This window comes from Solanum stenotomum, chromosome 7 (assembly GCF_019186545.1).
Source record: "Solanum stenotomum isolate F172 chromosome 7, ASM1918654v1, whole genome shotgun sequence".
NCBI lineage: Eukaryota > Viridiplantae > Streptophyta > Magnoliopsida > Solanales > Solanaceae > Solanum > Solanum stenotomum.
The window spans coordinates 1446348-1468750 of NC_064288.1; the positions used below are offsets into that span (position 1 = coordinate 1446348).

Below are 22403 nucleotides of genomic sequence, written 5' to 3' on the forward strand. Positions count from 1 at the left end.
GGGGTGAAAATAAAAATTGGAAATTGGAAATATTTTTTTAAAAACAAACTTTAAATAATCTTTTTTTGGGAGGGGGGTAGGGGGTCGGGGTGAGGATAGGGTAAAAATAAGCTTTAAATTTATTTTTTCAACAAAAAAATTATAATTTAAAGTTGGAGGAAAGTTTTAGAAAATGTTTTCCTTAATTTTTGAAGGGAAGTCATTTTCCTTAAATTTAAGAAAAATAAGATGATTTGAAAAACATTTTCCAAATATTTAATCCAATCAAACATAAGAAAATTGAAAAACATTTTCCATTCCTACCAAACACACCCTTGGTCAACTTATTTATGTAGTTTGATATATCATTGTGCATACAGTGCATTTCGGAATCTCTAATTAAGATTTGATGAGCATTTACTAGTACACTATAACTTTTTTTGTTTTTTTGTGTGTGCAAATGTTTTTTTAACTTATGTTTGATTGGGAACTTAAAGGCAGTTCTATTGTACTTCCTTTTAAAAAATTTTAAATGTCTAATTTGTATTTTGTACTTAAAAAGGTATTATGTAATAAATATTTATTTATTATGAATATTTTGAAATTTAAATTTGACTATTCATATTCTGAATAGTTTAGGATATCATTATAATAATAAAATAAAATAATAATAATCAATTCTTTCTAAAATTTGTTTAAATAACACAATATTTAAATATATTTAAAAGTAAAAAGTAGCAAATGAAGTACTTTCCATGTCCATATCTATGTTCATGTTTGACTAGATATACCTTTTAAGAAACCATAAATATAATGATAATTTTACTGTATCATCTTTAAATATTTATAAGTCATCTAAATTCTAAATGTTGGAAAATTAATACTCCATTTATCCTATATGATATACTTTTATTTTTAGTCCTTTACAAAAAGAATAACATATTACTATAATTAAAAAATAATATAGCTTTAAAATTATTTTTTTATATTTAATGAAACGACTTATGATCAGCCAAATGATCAAGAAGTGTCTTAGACAACACACCTTAAAAATCTTCTTTTTTTAGAAAGAAAATATGTCAAATTAAATATTATCACGTAAATTAAAATGAGAAAATAGTATTTATTAAATTTTGCTATGTGAAACTATATTAAATATATTATTATTACTATAATATAATAAACGAGTAAAAATGGACGAAAGGAGGACAATGGAACCATTGGATAATGTTTTAAAGTGAGGAGGCTGGCATTGCAGCAAAAAGTAGCTAAGATATGAAAGAGAATCTAAACACACGAGTTTTGTGTTTGATAAATTCTGCCTGCTGAAATTAAGATATGCCAAACAGTAAAAAGCATTGAAGGACCCAAAAATGGTAAGAAGACAAAATTATAACAAATTATTGTACTCTACATAAACTGCAATATCATAAAAGTAAATCAATAATATTCGCTTAGCTTGAAAAAATCTATGTATTATTTTATATCAAATCAAAATTAATTATACATGATTTATTATTCATAAATTAATTATTCTAGCTTTTATCATATATAAAATAATAGATAAATGGACTCCTAACCGATATATGTTATTAGTTAATTAATTATACAGATTCCTAAATTACAAACCAAACATCAAATTTATCTTATACATAGTGAAAAAAAAAGTTACAAAACATGATATAATTTATACAAAATTTAATACATGAATAACTTATCCGCTAACCAACCCCTTAGATAAAGGGAAACTACAAAATAAACACAACCTTTTGCATTTATTCCAACTGTTAATGTTAAATAATAAGCTTAATATTCTCCAACACCAGGATTGACCTAACTATACAAGTGTAAACATTCATTAAAACTCACAAGTGACCTTTATTTCTAGTTTTCATCTACATTGCTTTGAACTAATGAACTGCAGTATAGTGATCAGTTGATCCACAAGAACTCATAACCACCATAGCAAGAGACTTATTGCAACACATAACCAACGACGGATCTCCGTCTCTCCAGTTTGTTTTTCGCCACTTTATGTACACACTCTTGAACTACTTTTGGAATTTATCTACTGCGAGAGCAACGATTCAAGAGCTTTTGGATCACTGACTGGAGGACTACATGTGAAGTTTTGGCAATCAAGGGCTATCACTTTGTCCGCAGCAGCATTGCTTTTCGCCATCAGAGCAATATTTCCATTAGTTTCTTCCCAAAATGCTACCTCTTCTGCATCCGCGGGGTCAATGTGAATCACCTATTCAGAATCAGTACTAGTCAGACGCGAAATCCATAGTTGTACAATGTGATATGAACGGTATAGCTACTGCAAGCAAAGTACTTACCGTCTTGTTAGGATCATATACTGCATGAGCAGCAGTAACCATGTTTTCAAACTCCTCAGAAGACTTTACTCCGACTATAACTACTTGCTTTCTGGACGGAATAGCCAGCATATCTGCTGCACAGCACATCAGTGGCACAGCAACAGCTGCATCTTTCAATCTCTTCTCAAAAACCGCCTATTAAGCGCAAAGGTTAAAAATCTACTGGGAACAATATATGGATTATATAGTCAATTAAGATGCAGAAAGTTCAAGGCAATAGGCGTACCAGGACATGTTCTGCGGTCTCTCTGTAAAGTTTTGATTTTTCACCAGCAACCATAGAGGCCAATCTCACTAGATTAATCACAGAAACGGAATTCCCTGAAGGCTCAGCCCCATCATGATCTTCTTTCACACGTAGAAGAACAGAAGGATCTTCACCAGTTGTGTTAAAGTAACCTCCTCCGGTTTTGTCGAGAAATAACTCATCCTGCAAGAAATAGTTCACAGTAATAAGAACTTGTCCCATTCACCAGAAGATCCTAAATTTTCCTTACCTGTATCTCCTGAAGTTCGAGTGCCCAACCCAACCAGAAGACTGAACCGCCGAATTCATAAAGATCCAGTAGACCTGCTATAAAAAATGCATAATCATCTAGAAATCCAGGTGCTTTCGAGGGACCATTCCTGAAGCTATGCTGCAGCCTGCGTGTCTGTTCATTATAAAGGTGTTTCCTAATAAAATATGTTGCTTTCTCAGCGACATCCATGTACTCCTTGGGCTGAACATAACAAGAAAAATAATTAAGCAGACAACAGAAAAGTAACTGCCACCAACAATACTTAATCTAGGACGTCCAGTTGACTAAACGTGTAGCCAAGATACTTTGCAATAATGAGACTTTGTAACCAACAAAAGTTAACTAAAGGACATAGAGAAATCCAGTCAGCGGCGTATACAGGAGGGGGTCACCGGGTTCACGGGAACCCATGGTCCCCTCCCGAAATCATATATAGTAGTGTTATATTTTTTTAAAATATTTAAATATAGATGCGTGAACCTAGACTCGAAGTATCATATAATGTAGTACGATGATGATTGGGTGCACCTCTCTAGGTGAGGTTAGAAATTTAAATCTTTTATGTATCTTGTTTTAGTTTTCTTTCTAAGATTTTGTAACTAGTTTGGATAAATAAAAATTAATTTTGGACCTATGATTTTAAAATTTTAATGGTTTTCAGTAAAAAGAATCTAACCGATCAAATTTATGTCTTAGATCCACCTTTTTGTAATAGTGCACCCATTATCTATAAATCATGAATATGCCTCTGAATCCAGTGACGCAGATTTTGGTTTAAGATGCACAGAGTTGGAGGACAATGAGGATCTGTATTTCATTAAACATACTGAAATTAAGAGCTTTTAACAAAAAAATACCACCACCAGTCTACAATTTTCCACGTCTTCTGAGACTAAACAAGTGTCACAGATTTATCAGACTAACCTATCTCTTAAACTTAAAGGTGGCTCTGAAATCTTACATTGGTGCCAGTCACTGGAAAGTAGAATCTTGTTCCCTCTGGTTCTCCCTTCAGGATTTTTGACGCCCTGGCCAGAGATGAAATCACTAGTCCATTCCATGATACAATAACCTACAAGAATAGATAACTCATCACACTAAACCTAATGAAAATAAAATACACACTTGCTTAAAAATAATATACCTTATCATCCAGATGCGGTCGGGGACGTTTCGACCTCACATCAAAAAGTTTTCGGCGAGCATTCCCTAGGATATCAAGATACTCCTCAACAGGCAAAGCATGTTTTGATGCCATTGCAGAGGTACCACTTCTTTCTATTAGCACGTTTTTGTCCTTGAATTCATTATGTGGATCACTCTTTCTTGAAAGATCACAATTACCCGAGGGTTTTATATAGTAGTGATCCTTGACGAGTGTTGCATGCTCGCCTACTATGTTGTCAACCTTCAGAAAGATGGAACCAAGTCAAAGTAAGCACTCAAGCTCAACATTGGCAGAAAATTGTGGCACACAAATAGTTCTCTTGGTAGGTCTTCCGTTTCCTTATTTTACTTTTTAAACTGCAAGGAACCATGTCCTACAAGACTATATTTCTGTTAAAAACTGTCTTCCTATATGTAGATTGGGCTAAGCATTGATCCAACTGTTTAGCATGTCTGACGACTGGACTCTTTTTGAAGTAATGACACCTTCCATGACAGCAGTTGAGAATAAACAGGATTTATGCAACCTATTTGGCGAGAAGAGCTACTTGGTAGAATTACATAATTTGTAATCTGATTCAAAAGAAGGATCACTGCAAATGTAGATATAGCTGACCTTGCATATAAATTGGATGTGCCCAGTCTCCAACTTACAAGTAGGCTGGGTTGTTGACCTTCCATGGCATTTTATTTTACACACTTCCCACGGATAATCTATTATAGATCAATGCGTATAAATTTCTATAGAATAATCAAATTCATTGAACAACACAGATTCTAAGTTCACAATTTAATGTTCCTGTTTCTTGAGTCAAGCTGACTAGCTGGAGGTCAACTATTCCATATATATAGTCAAGAAGATGATCAGCCAACAATGATTTATACATGTGCGAATACCCGAAATTTAAACAACAAAACAAGAAAGGATACTAGTTCTCAAAAAATTGTTGGTAAAAACAATTAGAAGTCATAAGTACCTCAGTACTAGTCCAGACATAGAAAGCACCCTCCTTTTTCCGTGAGGCACCTTCAGATTCATAACTATCAGCATCTTCAGCCGAATATATTTCACCACTTGGACCAATCATATCCCTTCTCAGGTAGTCAAGTATATCACGAGACAAACTTGAATAATACACATCCTTTGTGATACTAAAGGCATCCAAATAGACATTAACAAGTTGACCTTGATCATATAACATTTTCTCGAAATGTGGAACTGCAAGAAGCAGGAAAGGAACACTCATAAATTGAACAACAAAATTGGATTTAAAATTGATATCAGAACACATACATAACAATTTAGCTCACCATGCCAGCATTCATCTACACTGTATCTGTGAAAACCACCGCCAACATGATCATGGATACCACCCCTCGCCATGCATTCTAAAGTGAATAAGACCATTTTTAGAGCATTCTTGGCTTCACCTGAGTTTCCAGTCTCTCCAGACCTCTTTGAGTTGTAAAGCATCAGCTGCATCTCAACTGGCCTGGGAAACTTGGGTGCAGAACCAAAACCACCATATTTTGAATCATAGCTTTCTGCTAGCTGTAGCAGGAAGTTAGACCATCATTAACAACAACACATATTTTGAGAACCGAGATAATTAAATCCTTAAGACTAGCATTCAGATGGTCAAATTTCAGGAACATGCAAAGATGTCATATGATCAAGTCAGTGAGAGACTTACCACACTGAGGATTAACTACCACAGAGAAAAGGGCAATATTTATCGTGAGTAATCTGAAGAATTCTGAAGTAGTTTAAAAGATAGGGATAGCAGTAATAGAGAAAAGACAGGAGAAGGTAAAAGGTCTCTCTCAAGCATCAAATGTGGTTCTTCTCATAACTAAGAGCCTGTCGGGATTGGCTTTTAGCTTTTGGCTTATTTTTATCATTCTAGCTTAAAATCAAGTGCTTCTAAGCACCTTTTTAATTTACCCAAACACTCCAAAAGTGCTTAAACGCTATTTAGGCTTAAAGCACTTAAATAAGCCAATCCAAACATGCTCTAACTCCAAATAGCCAGGTTGCCACCACATGCAAAGAAAACTCAACAACAGATTTTCAGAAAATCTTACATGATCAGCACATTTACGCAGTGCGGTTTGCGGAACCTCATCTGAGAGCTTATTTGATGTTGAAGTTGCTGCCAAGGCTTCTGATAATTGTTCTATTGCAAACGCCCCACTCTGGATAAGCGTATCTCTCTTGCTATTCCACGCTTCCTTCACTTTCCTAAGCATGATGATGAAGTACACAGGAATATTCTCAGAAGTTTGAATTGAACATTGATGCTGCTCGACAGCAATTGAGCTTAAGAAAAATGCCATTCATACTTATAGTTGAGCAGAAGTTTATGTTGAACCACTTAATCTGAAAGTGCAGAATGAACACACCTAAGTATAGTTTTAAATCCCGGCCTTCCATATTTGTCTTCTGGAGGAAAATAAGTCCCACCCATCAAGGGCTTCAAATCAGGTGAAAGGAAGGCACTTAGTGGCCAGCCACCACCACCATATAAAGCTTGCACATATGTCATGTACACCTGAGAGAGAATCAAAATTGAGCTACTCAACGCAGATAGCATCACTATTGGCAAATCGAAAAACAAATAATCACCGAGGAATCAAGCTTAGTCAATAAAATGCCAGTCTAATCACGTTGCAAAAACTCATGCTTTCACGGTTTGCACATCAGATGACCAAGAAAGTGATTGCAGCAAGTTATTTCCAAAGAGCATGTTTACTATCAATGAGGATTACCGAAAATAACCAAGGGCAAAACTGAGCATAACCCAATAAACACACATGTAATCATATAGGGCCAAGAGCCATATATAGTTATTGTTTCCATTTGTTTGTTTCTTCCTCATTCTTGATACTGGAAAGACCTCGCAAGCTGATGTCTACTAGTTGGTAGTGAGAGGACTCTTCGTACCTGGGAGGTCTTAGCTAGTTGTGTGGGTACATGAAAAAGATTCATAGTAACCCTTCTTTGGCCACTAAAGGGATTTTATTTGTTTACTCATTTAAATAGTGACTGATATTATTAGCTATGCATTATACACCTCATATGGATCTAGCTTTCAACAGCTTAAACAAAAGAGAAGATTAGCTAAAACTCGAAAGAACATCTAAATAAGTGAATCCAAAGAAATAGAAAAGAGAAAAGAGATGAAAAATGTTGGGAATGCAAAATAGTTTAGAAAGCTATCCCTACATGAAGATATAATAGCAATGCAAGTTCAACTGGAATGATTTTGATTTAATCCAAGAAACAAGTTCAAAAGAGAATCAATTATAAATGCGATTTGAGCATTGATTCAGTAAAAAAAATTCTACCTTATCAACATCTGGACGCTCCTCTCTATCAACCTGTCCACATACAAGTAAAGGTAACAAAATGTCTATTATTCTCCAAATATTCAGATAACCAAATATATGTAGCTCAAGCTGTAATTAGCATGAACAAAACTTTCAAATTCACCTTAATGCTAACGAACCAATCATTTAGCAATTTGGCTACCTCTTCATCTTCAAAAGATTCAACTTCCATAACATGACACCTTATCAATGAATAAAGCATTAGTCTTCCACTATACTAATTTCTTGCACCTTTCCAAGTAAAAAAATCGAAAAAACTCACCAATGACATGTACTGTAACCAACTTCAAACCAAACACAACATGGAAGATAAAAGATGTCAATATTACTGAAATAAATCCAACATTAATATAGCGAAACACAAAAAGTCACTGACTTGATAAGAAGATTGGGACATCTCTTTTACGAGCTTCAGCAAACGCTTCCTCACCCCATGGATACCAATCAACCTTCCCACAATGAAACAAAGTAAAAATCAGTGCATAAAATTTTCTATTCTATCAACAATTTCAACTATTTTTGTTCAAAATAATCCAATTAGTACCGGATTATGAGCGTGCTGAAGAAGGTAAGGACTATGTTCAGAAGCGAGACGATTGGTATGTTTATGGGTCTGTGAAGAAGTACTGATTGATGATGATTGCTGTTCAGCCATGGGAAGAACACGGATGGGTTGACGAAGAAAGGGCTTAGTGGATTTACACAAGTACCGAAATGAGGAAGATGATGAAGAAATTAGGAGTTTATTGAGCATAGAAGATGATTTTGCAGAAGCAAAAATGGTGGAAAATTGGGGGTTTATATTTATAGTGAGAAGAGAAGGTTGAAGAAATGGTGCGAACCTCCATGCCATTTGGAGGATTTGACGAGTGTTGGATTCACTGATGATGATGATGATGATGATTGACTAGAGAGTTCGACACGTTGCAGCTGCTGAAGAAAACTGCGGCTATACGGTGCCACTGTTGCTCGATATCCAGACGTTTTTTGTTTTTTTAGAGTCGGGTTTAAGTTTGATTGAAAATTTATTCAATTTAGATATTTTTTGTTTTTTTGAGAGTAAAAAACTTAAGTTTGATCGAGATTTAGCTTATGGAATTTTTAATTTTTTTGAGATAAAATTTATACGTTTATTAACTAAGTCAAAAGTACTAGAAGTCACAACTATTAACAATTCAAAATAAAAAATAAACTTATTTGAATCTCAAAATCTAAAAAGTAGCACATAAATTGGGACGGAAGAGTAATTTGAAAGTTGAGTATGTAATCTAATTGAAACACTTCATTAAAAGTTGAGGTGTTTAGTTAAAATAAAGTTTAGTTCAAGCGTGTAATGGAATATTCGTAATAAGTTTAAGGATTGATTACATATTAAATTTAAATTAACTCAATATCATTAACTTTGTGATGATAATCAATTACGGGAGCATTCATATCATCTTTCTCACCATTTGTCTCATTACCGAATATCAATGGTATGTGGTAAATTTATTTGCTTTCAAATGATTGTCAACTATTAGCCAATTCGACTTGGGTATGTTTGATTTCAAAGTGCATTCTTTTAATAAGTATGATAAAACAAAAATGAAAATCAAGTAAGCATCGGTCATAGATAAATTAAAACTATAGATTTAATTGTAAAAATCTCCTCTCCTGTTGCATATAGATGGGATACATGACAAAGTCGTCCCTATCGCTAAAGGGACTAATGCACTCTACGGTTTTCTCAAGATATAATGTCTTGAAGACTAAATTTAGGCGTCTATCTTAGTCAGATAGCGGAAAAATTCTCTAATAATAAGGTAGCTCCAACCTATATAAGAGGGTCGTTAGATCATTGCTTACTAACCGTTGGTCTATCCTGGGCCAAGTAACCAAAGCCGAGGAACTAGGTGGGAATAGTGATAAAAAGAGAAGGAAAAAAGCAGCAGGGTAGAGGAATAATAGAGTTAAACCTTTTTTTACCCAGCCTGGAGGACTAGCGCTGCTAGCCTTTGTTTGATATGTTTATTCAGTACCAATACAAATGAAAACTACATCAAAGTGGAAGGTCTAGTATAGAAGCTAGAAATAGCTAACCTATAGTAGTCAGCATGACCAAAGCCTCACGACAACATAACATTAGCCTTACAGATTGAATCGCGAAAGAAAACAGATGGGAAACAAAAGGCAAAGAAGAAGAAACCAACAAACAAATCCGTAGAATATCAGCGTTAAAAATGAGGGAAATATGCACAAGCAATATAATGATTTTCATATTGATGAAGAAATTATGCACAAGGATTACATTGATTTTCAATAATGTACTTCTTGTTGAAGTGTTCTGTAACATTTAGAAGCCAAGTTCCAAAAAAGGATCTGAGAGAGCTCCTGGTTAGCACTAGATCTCCTCATTCTTTTGTGCTGATATCCTTACGGTCCATTTAAACAATGCTGATCTGAGGACCCATCGGGATTTGTGTGAGAAGTGTTCCACGAAGGAAAAAAAATAGAACTTCTAGCGAAATCAAAGGTCTCAAATTATCAAGCAGGTGCACTGGCAGATTCAGCAAGTTCTTGCAGTAACTCTTGTTGCTCCAAAGTAGAACAAGACTGCACAAAGATGAAATTAGCATGACAGTCTTAATGGGAATTCTTACCATCCCCTCCCCTAAGGGGTTCCAAATAGCTACTTAGCAAAGTAACATACCTGAACAGCTGTCTCGATGTCACCCTCAAGAAACGTCACAAGTGGAAAGTTCATTTTTAGCCGATGATCAGTGACCCTATTGTCCTGTGAACATCAGAGAAAAGAGATCAGAATGATGAAAAGATGGGGCACGAGGGTGGGTAATCCAAAAGAGAACCGTAGGAACCAGTCAAAATATTTCAAAATAATGCAGAACCATGAGTATGCTTCACTTGTACCATCACTTTTTAAGCAATAATCAGGAAAAACACAACGTTTACAGTTTTTCATATTCAGTGAAAGTACTTGTTTCTATGAACCAAAATTGCAGTTTGAGATTGTGGTAGGATATTATACCATCATAATCATTAATTGGATGCCAAAAGTTTCTTTGGGGAATAACACACTTTTCAGTTCAAGGAATTATGGCTTAATTACCTTGTAGTTGTATGTCCGAATTTTTTCTGACCGAGCACCAGTACCTACCTGTCATTATAAAGAGTCTAATAAGGAAAATTAACAAGATATCTTGTCCTCATGCTTTTTAATCTAATACGAAAATTTATCAGATCACAAGGCTTAAAATTGACCATGTAAAAAATGTTGTATTAGCTTGGTCATGTTATGTAAACCCAAGAAACAATTATAACATATACGGGTCAATTGGTTTTGTGGCTCATTACAATTCAGTTTTATGCGAAATCTACCTATAATTCTTTGTTTTTACACGTAAGAGATCTTTGCAGGGTCATTTTCTTCCATTCAAACTCTAAAAGGTTGTGTTAAACCATTTCCTCGACATTTACTTATCTGTCACAGACACTATCAATATGAAAGGTTTGCAGTAGTGATGGTATATATTAGATGATCAGCAGGTAGATATATGTAAGCTACTTGAACTTGTGGAACATATAGGTATGTTCCATATGGATATCATTTTAGATTAGGACATTTAAAAGAAAATATAAAAAATATGGTGCCAACCATGTTGATTTGAGTATCCCCTTCCTACTGCATTTTGAGTAGGCTAGTTCAATGATATGAAGGTTTAGTTATCTTACCTGTAATTTTCTCTGATTTCTTATTGACTCCTGCTGCTCCCTCACCTTAATCTCATACCTGGAAGAACGTCACAAGTCATATCCATGCACAGATAATAGTAATTCCAGAAGTTATGGACATAGTAAAAATTTACATAAATATCACCTTGTGTTAGTAATAGAGAAAATGCATACATAGTACTATAGTAGTGAAATAACATGAATGTACCAATGTATAAAGATGATACATACATGGAACTATGTAGATTGTCCATGGCTCTTCAGCCTAGACAATTATTCCGGCGAATTTTAGGACCCATAAGATTTTGGTTCTAGTTCACTAGCAGATAGTGCAGTCTGAAACTAATGACATATTTCATTGCAAGTAAAATTATGTAGGGATTCATATATGCATATGACCATCATAGAAATTGTCAAATGGTGAAGATCAACTAGAAAAGGGATGACACAGAGGGGTCATCAGCTCTTGGACAAGTTTCCTTCCAGTGATTGTCTTGATTGATCGATCACGGGCTCTATCAGCCAGTGACCAAAATTTTGACAACCCCAAATCACATAGCCTTGTGGACTTCCATAAAAGCAAATGAAGTGTCAAACCATAACCATGCCTAAAGGATAAAAGGCTAAACAGACCTTTCTTGTTTTTTTTTGAATCAGGTAACATGATAGACCTTTATTGTTTGATGCATTGGAAACTTGAAAGCTAGTCTATGGGCTTATCATTGTCAAAGAACATAGCCAAATACTAACAGATTCTTCCTTAATCACGTGGGTTTCTTTAGTTCACACTATTCTATATGGCAAGGTTATCTAGATATGAAGAACACATACCACATGCTTAATGAAAAGCATATCTGACATGGGCAATCACTTAAGTTTGTTTCACTCTTAACCAAGCAAATGAAGGTGTTCTAAGCAGTGAATTTTTTTGACATGCAAACAAAACTATTCCGCAGAATTGAAGTAAAGATCCAGACACGGGCGGATATAACCTTTTGGCAACAGGTTCACCTGAACCCATAACTTTCAACATGGAGTGTAGATATATATGTAAAAACCTACTAAAATCTCAACAAATATTAGGCTTGAACCCATAATTTTAACTGTACAATGGTTCAATGTGGAAAATCTTAAAAGCTGAACCCCTTAAATTTAATTTCTGGATCCGTTTCTGTGACCAGACATAGTGGGCAGTTCAAACACCAGAAACTTTCTTTATAGGATCTAGAAAGCAGTACTTCAGGTTCACATCAGTAAGTATATCATTTTCTTAAGCAAGCCTATCTAGTTGCTCTCAGAAGAGGTCATCTTACAAGCAAGGGCTTCTCACCTAATCCATGGGACTGATTTCATCCATATCTAAGTTGAGCAATTCTGTTTTTTATCTTTTATTTCTATATAATAAAGTTCAGTAACTCCATTAAGCAAAAAACTTATATATGAATCAATGTCCCTTACAATTTTGCTCTCAATAGTTGGAAAGCACGATTCTTGTTTTTAAGCTGACTCCTTTCTTCAGTACAAAAGATTCTAATTCCTGTTGGTTTATGGTAAAGATCAACTGCAGTCTCCACCTTGTTAACATTCTGCCCTGCATAGCATAATCATGCATTAATATATGCATGTCAATAAGCACAAGAAGTTCATGTATAGGGAAATATAGTAGAACATGAAAAGCTGAATCATCATGTACCTCCAGCACCACCAGAACGTGCTGTTGTTAGTTCTATATCCTTCGGGTCAATTTCCACATCAACTTCATCAGCCTGAAACCATAAAATATATCAAGGATGAAACCAAAAGAAATAACAGCTGCAGAACAACAGGGAACTGAAAAGACCTAGGGATACTTGGGGAAAAACAATCAAAGAGAACATAATGAAAACTCTAGGTAAAATTGGAAGTCTGGTGATCGACAACAACTCAGCTGTACATGGTGATTTAAATGATGCAGCAAGCTATGTGATTGCTACAACATTTGGGATGAACTTGCAGATAGTACAATTACATAAAAAAAGAAAGAGAAATATTGAAAACACCCCTAAACTCCGCACAAATTATTAGTTTCATCCCCGAACTATTGACTGCCTTAAATACACTCCTTTACTTCACTAATTGAACTTAAATACACCTTGATATTGCACTATGAGTGAAATACACCCCTAAATTCTCGCTAACCTTAGGGGTGTTTAAGGCTGTCAATAGTTCAGGGACGAAACTAATAATTTGCGCCAAGTTCAACGTTGTTTTCAATATTCTCACTAAAAAAGATGGTCATATTGAGCTAGACTAAATAGGAGATAATTTTGAGTGAACATGTGGATAACTAACCTCTGGCATGATAGCAACGGTTGCAGTAGAAGTGTGAACACGGCCTTGAGTTTCTGTTAGTGGTACACGTTGAACTCGATGAACACCAGATTCATATTTCAATTTACTATAGACTCGGTTGCCTTTGATCTCCATCACATATGTTTTGAATCCTCCTTTTTCAGCCTTGAAAAAAAATGATGTTAAATAGATTAGAGGAAGAAATTACTTGTTTTTAGAAAATGAAAAAGTAGATGTCAATTAGAATTTAGTGCATATTTACCTCGGAGCAAGAGATTGGAGCAAACTTCCAAGAGTTCCGTTCACTGTATTTCTCATACATACGCACCTAATTATGTCAAAGCAAAGAAGAAATAAGTGTGCCAAACAATCAGACCTGGGTTCTTCATTTCACGATATTGGAAGCAATGACCACTTCTGTCATAGCTCAGCAGATGAAATAACACTTTAAGGACTCTATATTGATTGGTGGAATGTAATGGTGACCAGGTATTTAAAGTCCCATTTATTTATTTCTTAGCTGTAAGGTATTGCACTTTGGACCCATAAAGGCCATATGTTATAAGGCAACATAGTACTGTCTATCTCATGCCACTGTTAAAAGTACCAAGAGTTGAATGAACAGAGATTAAACTTTTCTTTTTTTAGTATCTGAAAAAGTATCAGATTTTACTACTATATAGAAGAGGCTGGAGCACACAGCTGGTTGTCAACATGTGTGCTTCAGCTGTGTGCTCTTCCTCTTATTTACCTGCTTAGCTTACTGGTTGCAGCATGACATTTCATGCACAAGGTCCTGAGATCGAGCCCAGACAACATCACTTTTTTTTTTTTAATTCAGTCAATTTACTATTTGTGTTGATTAAAAAGAAATATTTTGTATTACGTAAATATATTTCGGATTCATATTTTAGTTATTCCATCTTCTATCTTACATAAAAATATTTTAATTTTTAAATGTCATCAAAAATATTTTGTTTTATATAGTTAAAAATAGTATTACTATTATTATTATTATTATTATTATTACTATTATTATTATTATTATTATTATTATTATTATTATTATTATTATTATTTAAGAAAACCTTATTTACATAGGTAAATATGTATATTTAAAAAAACCAAATAAGTACTACTTAATATGTAATATGTTTAATTATTTTATTTCTCTATTTTTTATCTGTAAATCACTTTTTTATTTCTAATGTTAATATTAGATCATTAATATTATTAGTAAAAAAACATATGTCATTGAATTTAAAAAATTAAAAGTACCACAAATAAAATTCTTCAAATTTGATTCATGCCACATAAATTGGGACAGAGAAAATAACATATTATTTACAAATTATGTCAATTTTATAAGTTACGATAATTAAAAACTTAATTTTTTAAGAAAATATACATTAAAAAATTGAGTGGCTCTCCAAATTTCATTTGTGCCACATAAATTACAACAAAATAAATGATATATGTTGGGCCCGTGCTGGCACGGGCGTACGTATCTAGTATATAAAAGAATCCAGAAGGACTAAAGGAACATGTACCTACAAGATCACCAGCCCAAATTCCAGCCTCATCCCCACCAGCACCTGCCCTGACTGCAACACAAAAGAGTTAAGACACTTATACCCAGAATTAAAGCTTTTTGTGAAAAGGATATCTTAACTTAACAATTAGGAGTGACAGAAATCAAAATTAAGCAGCATAGAGCAGACACACATCACATGCTGGCTAACCCTTAAGTTTCAATATTTGTAGCTACTGATGTGCTAGTGGTAATCATGCCACATCCAAAGATTTATAAGCTAGACAACTTTTAGAGGACTTGCAAACAATTAGATTCTATCAATGTATGTTGTGCTCGATTTCATCAAATCAGCAATAATATAAATGTAAAACTAAATGTGGCCATTATGTTATCTTTCTCAAAAAAAAGAAAAAAAAAAAGTGGCCATTTAAAGGGATACTCAATGAAGCATGCAGTACCCAGTCATGTTTCAATTGACTTACTTCCCATGTTATCCCGTACCAAAAATATGAGCTATCTCTTATATTGGGGAAGTTTTTTCTTCCAACAATTTAAGAAAATACAAATAGTATTAATTTATATCAACTCAACTTTGATGTGAATCTTTTCATTAACTTTGTCACTTTCTCAGAATTGATACACTTTCCTCTTAAACTCTTTGAAAACCAGTCAAGGTCAATTAATTTTAGTGAGATGGAGTAACAGAGTCTGTAACCTTATCGTTTGTTTCACTTCTAAATATCTCAAGAAAAGCCTTGTGGTTTTTACATCTGCTCATTAAGTTCTGATGAATATTCTACTTTATTATTATCTGGATCACTTAATTATTGCTTGGAGTTCATGAATCTGAAACTAAGACACAGACTGCAGAGCAGAAAATTCTACAAACAAATCAAGACAATAAGGCAAAGTAAGAGAATAATATACCTTCAAGCATTATATTCCTGGCATCAAGAGGGTCACTTGGAAGGAGCATTAACTGCAATCATGAGGAATATCAACATAATCCCACAAAGATGCATATATAACATTAACTATGAGAACTATCTGGAAACCGAAATAAAAAAGGTAAAATAAAAATACTTTAATTGAAGCACTGTAATAACCTTAAACTTCTCCTCTAGCTCTTTGATTTGCTCTGTCAAGGATTGAATTTCAGAAGCAACCATCTCAGCCATGTCCTCGTCAGTGCCAGCTTCTTTAGCTAAAGCTGCCAAGAATAGAAGAGGTTGTCACATATATGTATAAATAAACTACTACAAACAGAAAGATTATAATGAAATCATGGAGGGAGAGCTAGCAAGTGGCCATAAAAAAAAATCAGGAAAATGTTAGGACTACCACAAAAGTGTATGATAACCTTTTGCTTCTTCCAATTGCTTCTCACAATCCTTGTATTTCCTGTATGTTAATACGACCTAGCTCAAAAAACGCAACAAAAGTGAATAAAATATAGTGTATCTTGTCAACAATAGAAAAGGAGATAAAATGACAGTTTAGTGAGGTACTTCATCTAGCTCTGACATTGACTGCGCCAACTTCTGATATTCACTTGGATTTGAGACCACATCTGGATCAGCAAGCTTAACCTGAAAGTGCTTCAGTAGTTTTAAATGTAATTCGTGGACATTCCACATTACAAAGGAAATATTTAGAAATTTGCAACACTTCATATACGCTTAGACTTTGAACCAGCCAAACATGAACCTGTCTCAAATTATATGTTGCGAAAACCTAATTCACCTTATCTTTCTGTCATAACTGCTTGAATAAATTAACATATGTATTCAAATCATATAATTTGTTGCTTCATTTGCCATGTATCTTGTTATTTTGTTGTCATATTTTTGTGCTACCATGCTTCGAATTCGTCTCTTTTGTTTCGAGCCGAGAGTTGATCGGAAACAGTCTATCTATCCTTCCTACCCTCCCCATAACCTCTCTATCCTAGCCTCTCCATCAATATACAAGTAGATATATCAAGAAACTGTGCCTCAATACCAGACTAATATGAATCCTCTATAGCCTTTTCGCTCAGTTCAGACCGAATATTTGATTTCAAAGACTAATAGTTAGGTCCATTATGATTTTTTTTTTATCTAAACAAATATTAGATTCATCCCATCAACCTATCACAATCCTCTTCCTTTAAAGTAGAAGCAATTTTCACTTAAATTTACATTTTGCAAATCCAGAAAGGATAGTAAACACAACTGGAAATTCAAAATGAAGACAATGAACTATTCGAAATTCAAAAAGCATTAACATTCAGAAAGAGGCATACCGACAATTCTTTCCACGTTTTCTCAGCTGAATCGAGTTTTTTAATTAGATAAGGTTCCTGCAATATACCACAACAACATTAGAAATGACTACTATCAGAAAAGCTTAAAAATTCACTAAAAAATGAATTCCTAAATTTACACATTGGCGAAAATTTAGGAAATATTCCTTGTGTTATACTCATTCTAACTCTTCCAAGCTAAAAGAGGTAGATATTCCTAACAATTATACGTACCGCCATGCAGATGATTCTTCTAGGAGGACTACGGTTCGGCGGAGCTCGAATAAAAGCTAATCCTCCACTGGAAAGTCCAGAGCAACGGCGTCGTACTGGCAACTGAATGGAACAAGCGGTGGAGATTCCGGCAGTGGTGAAGCCGGAGTTTGCTAGAGTATTCATGGTGTTTTTAACTCCGACGTGGTACTTTGCAGCTCTGTAAACTTGAATGGATAACAAGGTCCCTGTGTATTTACGAGCGAGAAGAACCGGGAAGTGAAGCGACCCGGAAATGGAAACGGGTTGGACCCATAGAGACTTCTAGTAGAAAGCCCAGTAGCCCACGTCCCAAACATAGATGGGCTCGATTCTCGAAGACGAACGATTTGTGTGGATGTGGCACGTCAAGTTATCAAGACGTATATAAGTAAACGACAAAAACTTTATCACTTTTGAGTAGAGTTTAAAAAATGAGTCAAGTATTTTACAAATATATTTTTAATTTTATGTTTTTTTATAATGATTATTTTATTTTTGCACTAAGAGATTCAAAAATAATATATAACAATTCTCTTCTATTGGCCTTTTCAATTAGCTCTTCCTACGAGTTACATATTACTCGTAATCATACTTTTGTAATCAAGTTCCTTCAAGCAAATAAATGGATGACTTACTAGGAGATACCCTCCTATTCAACTTCTGACGATCATAGTTAGACTCGTGATCAATAAATCCTCACAATTTATCAATTGTATCATGGAAGATAAGGTGACTATAATTCAGATTAAACTCCTCACCTCATTTGTCGACAACGAGATGTGCTAGCATGACAAAATAGAACATGTCAATGGCAGAATCAAGATTTTTATTAAGGAGGTTCAAATTTTTAAGAAGTAGACATATGAATAAGCCAAAAGGGAGTCGACATCTACTATATATACATAGAAAAAAGTTTAATCATGTATAAACAGTATAATTTTCTGCCGAAAGTGCCTCCGCCCCTGACAATAGTAATCAAAAGGACGAAGAGATTGAGATGAGTAGTACCTAGCATGTAGTAACTCGTATATGTGATCTAATTTATGATATTATGTGATTATCTATTTAAGATATTATTCTTTTTAAAATATTTTAATTGTATGTTTTATGACAATTAGTTAAAATAAAATGATTTTACTACTTTTTAGAAATTAGAAATATAAAACACATCTAGAGAAAGATAAATTCAAATTCTAACTATTCTTCGAAAAAAAAATACACAACCAGCCACAAATTCAAGATTTCAAATAAAATAAAATAAAATTGTTTACTATGGTCAAATGGCGCATTAATATTCAATATCAAATTCATTGATTCAACTACCACTAAAATATTGTCCAAACAGGAAAGTCTTCTCTAAATAGTGAACATTTATGAGAAAAGTAGATTTTAAGGGAAAAATGTGTTTTACTAGTCAAGGACTCTGATGTTGACCTCGAAATTTACTTTCTAAAAAAAATGTAAAAAAATAAATTTTACTGTGATTAAATGGTAGCCTTATTTTTATATTTATTTTGATTTAATTTATTTATATGATATCTTGTAATCTTAAATACAATATCAGGTGACTATCAATATTTTTGTTTGAATGTCAAATAAGTTGACAATATTTCAACTTCGATGAAGTCAAGATTTTGTAATGGACGATAATCAAGTGTCATTATTTTATAGAAATGAATAATTTAAGTCAACTTTCTTAGTATATTTTTATCACATGAATATGAAAAATGTTTGGACAAATAAAGAAAATAAATGTAAATATTTTTCATGAGACTTGAATATTACGATGCACTTGATCTCAACGTCTTTCGAAAAGAATCTCTATCTTCACGAGATAGTGATAATATCTATATACACTCTATTTTCCTAAACCCCACTTAGTAAGATTTCATTTGTAATGTTATTGTTGTTGAGACGTCAATATTTTGTTATGTTTAAAACAATTCAAATCCATTGCAATAAAAAAATTTCGATCCAATAATAATACTCTTTAGTTGTCTAGAGACAGATTCCGAATTTAAAATCTATTGGTTCATTTTTAAAATATCATTATTCATTCTTATTTCTCACAATGAGCCAAACAACTTTGGAGGCGTGTGTTAATTGGGGATCGGAAACTACCTACAAACGGATGACACGTGCTCGTCTATAATTGGTTGTAGCAGTAGTACTCTGTCCTTTTTCTCTGCAGATAATTTATAAAAATACCCCTAATGTTACTTCATAATATCGATTATACCACTAGCGATTAAAGTTAGACTTTTCTTGACCAGCAAGTTAGCATGGATGATGTGTTTCATATAGATTTGTTTAGACAAAAAGACCACCAAATGATTTTGTACTTTTTGTTTAAAAATAATAATTTCAACTAAACATCCTTATACAAAAAAGGAAAGGGTCAAATATGCCCCTAAATTATTCGAAAATATTTAAATATATCATTCGTTTAAAGTTTGGCTCACTCATGCCCTCGTCGTCCAACTTTTCGTCTAAATATGCCCTTATAGGCGTTAGTGGGCCTACTGGACATATCCAACTCATTTTTCATTTCTTTAAATGTCACATGGAATTATCATGTTATTTTGACTTTACCACATGACATTTATATGAAAATGGAAAGGGATCAATTATGCTCCTAAAAAATTCGAACTCATAAACACCTGATCCGACCCATAAATCAGCCCCCCTTTTAAATAAACTACCCGACCAATTTTCAACAATTTTGCTTAAATTTTTATTTTTTTTGGTAAGTCTCGAAAATTAGTAATTGATTAATAAAAATTAGGAAAAATATGAAAAAAATATAAAATTAACGCCAAAAATTCACAAATGAATATTGTAACCATAAATTCAACAATTTCAACAATTTTTTTTTATTTTTTTGGCAAATCCCGAAAATGAGTAATTGATTAATAAAAAATATAAAATTAACGCCAAAAAATCACAAATAAATATAGTAACCTTGAATTCAAAAATTTCAATAATTTTTTTTTCTTTTGGCAAATCCCAAAAATGAGTAATTGATTAATAAAAAATATAAAATTAACGCCAAAAAATCACAAATAAATATAGTAACCTTAAATTAAAAAATTTCAACAATTTTTTTATAATTTTTATTTTTTTTAATAAATTACTCATTTTCGGGATTTGCCGAAAAAAATAAAAATTAAAAAAATTGATGTAATTTTTGAATTTAAGGTTACTATATTTATTTGTGATTTTTTTGCATTAATTTTATATATTTTTCATATTTTTTATTAATCAATTACTCATTTTCGGGATTTACCAAAAAAAAAAATTGTTGAATTTAAGTTTGCAATATTTATTTGTGAATTTTTGATGTTAATTTTATTTTATTTTATTTTTTATTAATCAATTACTAATTTTTGGGATTTACCGAAAAAAATAAAAATTTAAACAAAATCGTTGAAAACGGGTCGGGTAGTTTATTTAAAAGGGGGGGTTGATTTATGGGTCGGATTAAGTGTTTTTGGGTTTAAATTTTTTAGGGACAAAATTGATCCCTTTCCATTTTTATATAAATGTCATGTGATAAAGTCAAAATGACATGACAATTTCATGTGGCATTTAAAAAAATGAAAAATGAACTGGATATGTCCAGCAGGCCAATTAACGCCTATAAGGGCACATTTAGACAAAAAGTTGGACGGCGAGGGCATGAGTGAGCCAAACTTTAAACGGAGGGTATATCTAGACCTTTTCGAATAGTTTAGGGGCATATTTGACCCTTTACCCTACAAAAAGTAACTTTTGTTAATGTTTGAAAAGCAAAAAAAAAAAAAAAAAAAAAAAAAACTTTTTTTCTATGATGTTTAAATGAAAAAAGACATATTTTTTTTTAATAAAAACAAACGTCGCCTAATTTTCGTGATCAACAATTTATGTATCACTCTTTTAACTAATAAATTTAACAATACGTTAAAATGATTCAAACAAAACTTCATTTTTATAGTAAGATGTGATTATAAGATGACTATTATATAGAATTTTGATTGCAGGTGAATTATGTTTGCTCTATAAAATTTGCTATGATGTAAGGGAGTGATTAGTACCATTTGATTTCTAATATAAACCAAATAGAACATTCATTATTATCAGAGGATATAATACATTAAATGAGTATGTTTATTTTTAATCAGAAATCTCAAATTTAAATATAATTTTTTTTTTCTAATAAGGAACATTTTCCTCCGAATAAGTCCTTATATTGTGAAAATTTGAATTAATCGGATTTGTACTAATCAAATGACAGTACTCTCCCCCTCTCTCTTTCTAAGAACCAAAAGATTTCCTTTTTTCTTAAATATTTCTGAATTGTTAAATGTCATTTCAATGACAAGTTAGACTTTTTGTCCCACGAATTTTATTCTTTACTCAAAAGGTAGAGTTCATGCAAGAGAATAATTGCTCCTTTTTTTTTGTGAGTTTTTGGCAATTTAGCATATATGGGTCGGAGTATTGTCACTGAATTAAAACAATATGAATAATTTGATAATTTTCTAATTGAATCAAAATAATAGTCCATTGGCTAGTTGAATTGTTGAATATAATCTTTTTTTCTTAACCTCTTGTGTAAAATATTACATGCACTTTTAAAACACACAAAAAATACACAAATTTTATGCTTGGTGATTATTTATAACATTGGCTTTGATATCAATTCCATTAAGCTGCGGGTCTATCGTGAAACCAATCTCTCTGCAATGGCGTTCTGAAAACGAATAAAATAAGCAAGCACCTTGGGGCTTAATTAGATCCCAAATTTGAGAGTCCCATTTTTTTTTCATAGAAATTTAATTTCTTTTTTA

The 22403-nt window shown here is 32.9% G+C and overlaps 2 protein-coding genes across 2 annotated transcripts; both read right to left on the reverse strand.

Moving 5' to 3' along the window:
- Positions 1–1600: 1600 nt before the first annotated feature.
- Positions 1601–8310, reverse strand: LOC125871096 (uncharacterized). The gene is made up of 15 exons (XM_049551690.1): positions 7986–8310; positions 7818–7890; positions 7704–7725; positions 7545–7623; positions 7400–7432; positions 6455–6603; positions 6137–6293; positions 5363–5603; positions 5029–5270; positions 4029–4292; positions 3846–3956; positions 2861–3085; positions 2590–2793; positions 2322–2498; positions 1601–2233 (listed from the first exon to the last, which is right to left on the reverse strand). Exons 1-15 carry the CDS (start codon positions 8292–8294, stop codon positions 2048–2050), a joined length of 2472 nt encoding a protein of 823 aa, XP_049407647.1. The 5' UTR covers positions 8295–8310; the 3' UTR covers positions 1601–2047.
- Positions 8311–9845: 1535 nt separating this feature from the next.
- On the reverse strand, positions 9846–17771 carry LOC125871358 (peptide chain release factor APG3, chloroplastic). Its single transcript, XM_049551945.1, has 15 exons — positions 17554–17771; positions 17320–17376; positions 16544–16624; positions 16396–16453; positions 16142–16245; positions 15963–16014; positions 15056–15105; positions 13764–13829; positions 13502–13666; positions 12864–12936; positions 12629–12761; positions 11171–11228; positions 10548–10595; positions 10131–10214; positions 9846–10033 (listed from the first exon to the last, which is right to left on the reverse strand). Exons 1-15 carry the CDS (start codon positions 17716–17718, stop codon positions 9965–9967), a joined length of 1263 nt encoding a protein of 420 aa, XP_049407902.1. The 5' UTR covers positions 17719–17771; the 3' UTR covers positions 9846–9964.
- Between the last annotated feature and the right edge of the window lie 4632 nt (positions 17772–22403).

Coding starts and splice junctions, on each gene's coding strand:
- LOC125871096 (XM_049551690.1), bottom strand. CDS start 8,294: ATGGCATGGAGGTTCGCACCATTTCTTCAACCTTCTCTTCTCACTATA. Junction 7,624..7,703: donor GGTTACAGTACATGTCATTG/GTGAGTTTTTTC, acceptor TTCATTGATAAG/GTGTCATGTTATGGAAGTTG. Junction 3,086..3,845: donor TTCCAGTGACTGGCACCAAT/GTAAGATTTCAG, acceptor TGTTATGTTCAG/CCCAAGGAGTACATGGATGT.
- LOC125871358 (XM_049551945.1), bottom strand. CDS start 17,718: ATGAATACTCTAGCAAACTCCGGCTTCACCACTGCCGGAATCTCCACC. Junction 16,246..16,395: donor GCAATTGGAAGAAGCAAAAG/GTTATCATACAC, acceptor TATTCTTGGCAG/CTTTAGCTAAAGAAGCTGGC. Junction 13,667..13,763: donor CTCCAATCTCTTGCTCCGAG/GTAAATATGCAC, acceptor TTTTTTTTCAAG/GCTGAAAAAGGAGGATTCAA.